This window comes from Monodelphis domestica, chromosome 2 (genome assembly GCF_027887165.1).
Source record: "Monodelphis domestica isolate mMonDom1 chromosome 2, mMonDom1.pri, whole genome shotgun sequence".
Taxonomy (NCBI): Eukaryota; Metazoa; Chordata; class Mammalia; order Didelphimorphia; family Didelphidae; genus Monodelphis; species Monodelphis domestica.
This window is the reverse complement of record NC_077228.1, coordinates 442,498,512-442,504,511: the sequence shown is the minus strand read 5'-3', so window position 1 is coordinate 442,504,511 and position 6,000 is coordinate 442,498,512. Positions and strand designations below refer to the sequence as shown.

Sequence of the window (6,000 nt, the reverse complement as noted above, 5' to 3'; positions counted from 1 at the left end):
CTGGTTGGTTTCTTCTCTCAAGTCCCTCCCCTATCCATTCTCTCCTATCCATTCTCCACTCAGCTGCCAATGTGATCTTCCATGTTACCTTTCACCAAATAAATTCCAATGAATATTACCATCAGGATCAAAAATAAAAGGCTATTTCATATTCTCTAAAAGGCCATCACAGGGGGCTGCTAGATTGAGAATCAGGTCTAGAGACAGGAGGTCCTTGGTTCAAATCTGGCCTCAGACACTTCCTAGTGGTGTGTCCTGAGGCAACTCTCTTAACTTTGTTTGCTTCAGTTTCCTCATCCGAAAAAGGAAATAGCAAACCAAGAAAAAACCCAAAAGGCATCACAAAGATTCAGACCATAAACCAACACTGCTGGCTTAGAATCTCTAGATATTATCTGAAGTAGAAAATGTCAGAAGGGAAATTGTCTGTTCCCAGAGTTTCTGGTTCTTTCATCTGTGCCCTGCCAAGAAACTTCAAACTAAGTGAAATAACTTCCATGTTTTATGTAGGCTATAGACGGGATCTGTGTCTTGTATTCAGGATGTAAAACAGTTTGCAAAATCATAGCATTGACTGGCTATATACAAGTATAGCCATAAAAAGAGAAGTTCTAGGGGATAAGAGGCTAACAAGTCAGAAGAATTTTCTAGCAGTCCAATTTCTATAGAAATAACAAATGAATATGTAGCAATAACCTAATTTTATAACAACAATAAAAAAACTACCTCAAAAGTCTTATTAAAAGTGAATTTGAATGAATTACAATTTTCACTAATTTCTTTTGTGGAGAAGGGAGCCCAAAATAAAATAGTAAAAATTATCATTAGAGATGTAGCAAACCTTTTACAAATCAAAACATGGAAAATGTGAAAAGTTCTTAATAAATCAAAATAATTCTATTAAGTCTTTGAAGAAATTACTTAACTGTAAACCCAGAAGCCGCAGCCTGGATCTCTTGTGTTTATTAAAATTCTGAATTCAAGTCATCTTTCTATCCTAAGGTTAATATTCCTAAAAGTTAAAATAGGATAGCATCCCTGAGTCCTTTTCTTCCCTTTGTCTTGAATAACCTTAGGAAATGAGTCATTGATAACTAGTCTTGGTTTTAAATTATATGGATGTTATGAGATTCTAAAATTTAAGTCAATCAAATCAAACTGAAATTCTCTTACCTAAGCAAATTAAATAAGTGCACTGGCTAAATGTGAAACAAATCAATCAATCAGCAGAGTGGAAATGTATAGAAAATGCATTCCAATCTAAGGTAAATGATCAGTGATTCAGAATCTATAACTAGAACCTAGAACAGAGAGAGGATGAGCTTAGAGAAGTCAATATATGAAAAGATCTGATGATCTGGTGTGGTATTCATTTGTTTTACTCAACTTTTTTTCTTTCCTTCTTTTCTAATTTTTATTTTAAAATGAGCATGAGTGGGAAGAGGCAGGGACATAGCAAGAAATAAATGTGATATAAAAACAGGAGGCATCTATAAAAATAAAATTTAAAACATCTAATATTTATTATAAAATATATATTCTTCCCTTACCTGAAACATAAAGGGGAAAAAATTCAAGTAATCATGCAAACATAAATACAATCTCAAGCATTTACCCCAATGTTGGCTATAGAGAAGAAGAGAAAAATGTAACATTTTTACCCAAGTTCCTCCATCATTTTCCAGTTACTAGTTCTTCATACATTTTGAATATATAACACTATTCTAAGCTTATCCTAGTAATACTCAAACTTACAAATTAGCATGACAGCTCCTTTAAGGACTTATAAAATCAAAAATAGCATAATCTCAAAATAAAATCGCTTAGGCGAGTCAACTTTTAGTACCGACTCTGAATTCATTTTGCTTTAATGTTGATATACTTTCTCTTGATTTAAAATTAATCTCCTCCTTAGACAAAAAAAAAAAGAAACTTACATTTGAAACTTTTCCTTCAAATCATTGTTACTCATTTTAAATGATTGCTTCTATTAAATTCTATATAGTTCCATTATGTTGTTATTTCTCTGGGATTCCAGGTCACTATTTGGGGAAACTAGAAACACACAGAGACCTGTTATCTTGGAACTATGAAAAATCAGATGGAAATGAAAGAAGGGAAGGGAAGGTCTGTTAGGATTTAGTACCCTTCTACAGAAAAAAAAAATAGCATCAAGAAAACAAAGACTCATGAGTCAGAGCAACCAGAACAATTTACATTTAAAATACAATCTTAAAACCATTTTTCTTTAGAGAAAAATTCTTACAAGTTCTCTCTCCACTGAGGGGAATAAACTGGAGTACCAAATTAATAATTTATCTTTTATTGAAATTGCAGGATACTTTATTTATATTACAGTAAATTTTATTGGAAAATGGGGAGAGAAATCAATCCTTAAAAATACACTCATGTTGAAACCAAGTAAGCCAGCCAAACCAGGTACAATCTAGGGGACCTTTTTCTATTTGTTTTTGAGAATTTGAATATCACATATCTATATACAATTCTACAATATCAGGTTAATCCCCTTGAAGATAATTCAACAAACACTTCCAGAAAGGAGTTAAGAGCTAGAGGAAGAATGCCATTATTTCCATTCTATAGAAGCAACACTATAAGTAATAATTATGACCTCCAAATAGAGGATGAATTGAAGTATGATACTACTGATAAAATTTTGGCCCATCATTTTTCATGCAATTAGTTCCATAAAGATACACATTGTGCAAATTAAGGCTTCTGTAGGTCCAATGGTTTACAAAGTTCTTTTTTTTTTTCTTTAAAAAATAGGATTAGACAGACAGTGAAGGTGACACTGAGATGACCTATACCCACAATCCTGAGAAACCTGGTTATTTTCTGTGGTATGGCACCAAGTCTCAACTCCATAGGAAATCAATCTTTGGGTCAGTTGTTTGGGTTCACTAGAAGACTAGCAAAATACTGATAGATTTGCTTCATATGACCAGGACCAAGAATAACATGCAAAGAGCAGCAGCTGTTTTTGGCTAAAGCCATATACAGAATGTGAACCTTTTGAAGCACCCGAGAAACTAAAGAGCATTTTGTTTATTTCTTTAAAAAAAAAATCCAAAGTCCATAAATGAAATATTTCAACCTAAGGGATAAATGATAGACCAGGTCCAAAAATTTTACCTCAGACCATCCCAGCATATAGATTAACACCTTTTCTTTCTCCTACAATGGGTGAATCAATAGAATACCCCCCTGCCGGCAGGAAGAAATTGTTACTGTTATTTCAGCAAACCTGAGTAGTCAACGTCAATAAATATGGGGGGGAGGGAGAGAGAATTAAAATGCTAATAATCAAGTATCTTAAATGGTCTAAAGCGTCAGGGTTGTTTTCCCCTTCATTTAAATCAAACCCTGCCTTCTGGGAGTATATTTGTACTAAATAAGAGCTAATATAAGCTTCTAATGGCTATGCTTATAAATGCAGACATGGACAGAACCCTGGAATCAGAGTACCAATGTTATCTGGCTAACTTAGGCAATGACTTCCCATCACCTGTAAACAAACAGGAATAAGCTGAGCCTTCATTCCCCTTCTCCCCGTCACCAGCACAAAAACTTCTTCCCTTTTGAATGAGTTCTTGTTAAAGGCAAAAATTATAGAAGCATCAAGTTGTGAAGTCTTCATATTTGGTTGGAGATGCTTTTCTGTCCCACTAATAAATTTTCTCTTGTAGGCACGAGAGGGAGTTTTAGACATGGAGCAGATCTTCATCACTGTCATCATGAAATGACATGGGCTTTGCAGAATCCATTGCTTTCTGCTGTCCTGGCTTAGGTTTTCCTTTTCTCTCCTTCTCTCCCTTAAGCAAACCAACTATGTCATCATTGCCGTGCTTGAATGTCTTCCTTTGTAGATTTCTGCCCTTGTCTGTTCCTCCTGGCCGCGTTCCCCTCGTTAAGTGAATCTTCACATCAGGAATGGTCAGAACTTCGTCTTCGCTGTCCTGATCATCGGCATGGAGGGAAGTAAGGGCATCCGATTTCACCGACTTGGTAGTAATGTGGCCATTTTCTTGCCCTTCCTTCCCAGGCCTGGAAGCTGACAGTTGAATCTCTTCCATGAGCCATTCGGTTTCATTTTCATCAGCTTCCTCTTCTGTGTTTACCTGTCAAAAAACAGCAGCAGAGCAAGACTATATGATGTAAGCCTTGTTTACCATTCTCACACTCCCCCTCTAAATCTCCTTGCCCTCACTACCCCTAACCTAGAACCTCACTGGATAACGTGTTCTCAGTGGCAGATTCACTTCCTTGAGGCCAATTCCCCAGAGTTCGTTATGCTACTCTTCTAGTTCGGGTCATTATTAATTGGAAGGATGAGGTAGCAGTTGGAAAGACTTGACCTCTTTCTACTCAAGACTGGAACAGAGCAGCTTCGTGTGACCAGCACAAGTTCGAGTTGTGGAAGACTGGCCTAAAGCTTTGCAGCAATGTCAAAATAAAACAGACCCAGAACTAAAAAAGCAAGAACATGACATGTCATCAATTAACCAAGTCTTGTGTTTTACTTAGAAGAAAAAAAGCACCTTTCATAACTTGTCTGAATTTTCATCACTTTCTTGCCCAAACCAGAAACACTTAGAAGGTTTCCTTGAAGCCTCAAAGTCAAAAAATGCATGTCCTGATCTATATACCAAAGATTTATTTTATAGAATTTTTCCTTTTTAGCAAAAAGTAGAACTTAGGATAACAAGTATTGGGAGTGAGAGAGATAAAGCATGGATAAACTAGAGAAATGGCAATTTTTTCAAGTACCCAAATCTAGAATCTAAAGTTATAGTCATGTAGTCGAGAAAATTACCTTTGTGTATTTGTAAGACACGTTGGAACTTCTCTTGCAGCAGTTGCTTATTCTATGCAGGACAGTCTCCCTATGGAAAAATACATATTTGTGATGGCAGGAATAAAAAGCAGAAAAGTGTGGTAGAAAGAAGGAAGGAAAAGTATCAGAAGCCCCAGGTTCTGGTCAGACCTTTGTGTTAGCCCTTCAAAGGATTAAAAATGTGCAAATGACAGCAGTGTCAATACCAGATGTATTTACTAGAATTTTATACTTATACTATATTCAAATATAATTTCTCTGAGTTCTAGGACTGTATTGCTAGATATTTCTTTTAAAAAATAGCTAGAAGGTATATACTGTTTGGAAATTTGCAAAGAGCTTTATGTATGTCATCTCATTTGATCCTCACAATGACCCCCTTTTTTTACTCCCATTTTATAGATTAAAGGGTGGCAGGTTCACACTTACATCCTTCCAGATTAAGCACTCTATCCTTATACCACCTAGTTGTCTAATACCAATATTATCCTATATTTCTGTCAAAAAAGCATCAATATAACAAAACTACAAGATGTAAATCCTGTTTTATCTTCTAGACTTATTAATCTGCCCTCTCACTAGTCTCTACCACTTTTGAGCAAATAGAAGACAAATCCCACAATACATTTTGAACAGTACAAATTCCCATATAAGCCATGTATGAAAATGTATCTTTCTCTGCATTTTAAATTCATCATCTCTCTGCCAGGTGGTGAGTGGCTAGCAATTTCTTCCCATAGTTTAATCTATGGATGTCTCTATGAGATTCCTATTGGACTAGGAACAGTTCGGCTTATACAATTCTAGCATGGATGAAAAAAAAAACAATAATCAAGAATGCATGGCAAAAACTATCATAAGTTCATTTTTCCAGCCCACAGGTACTAGGAAAAAGGTCCAGACAGAAAAGCCCATCTTGGGACTACGGTACATGAAAGTTAGGGATACCTGGAGTTGAACCTGGAGCTCAATTGAGAAAGCGGAGATCAGACTATGTCCTAATGCTCTGAAAGTTTGCAGCTTACTGACATGAACTAGTCCTGATGTCACAGAAAGAGACAATTCTCAGTAGCCAGAGAAAGTGGTGGCAGGACCCCAGATAAGGTCCAATAAGGCAGGTAGATGGCACAGTGGATGGAGCA

General features: G+C 36.0%; 1 protein-coding gene across 1 annotated transcript in view; it reads right to left on the bottom strand.

Annotated features, from left to right (window-relative positions):
- Nucleotides 1-1,499: 1,499 nt before the first annotated feature.
- Nucleotides 1,500-6,000, bottom strand: part of IGF2R (insulin like growth factor 2 receptor) — a 144,434-nt gene continuing 139,933 nt past the window's right edge. The window contains exons 47-48 of the mRNA XM_001371399.4: nt 4,838-4,907; nt 1,500-4,142 (exon numbers count right to left, since the gene is read on the bottom strand). Of these exons, the coding sequence (XP_001371436.1) occupies nt 3,726-4,142; nt 4,838-4,907 (487 nt within the window). The 3' untranslated portion in view covers nt 1,500-3,725. The remainder of the gene's footprint in view (nt 4,143-4,837; nt 4,908-6,000) is intronic.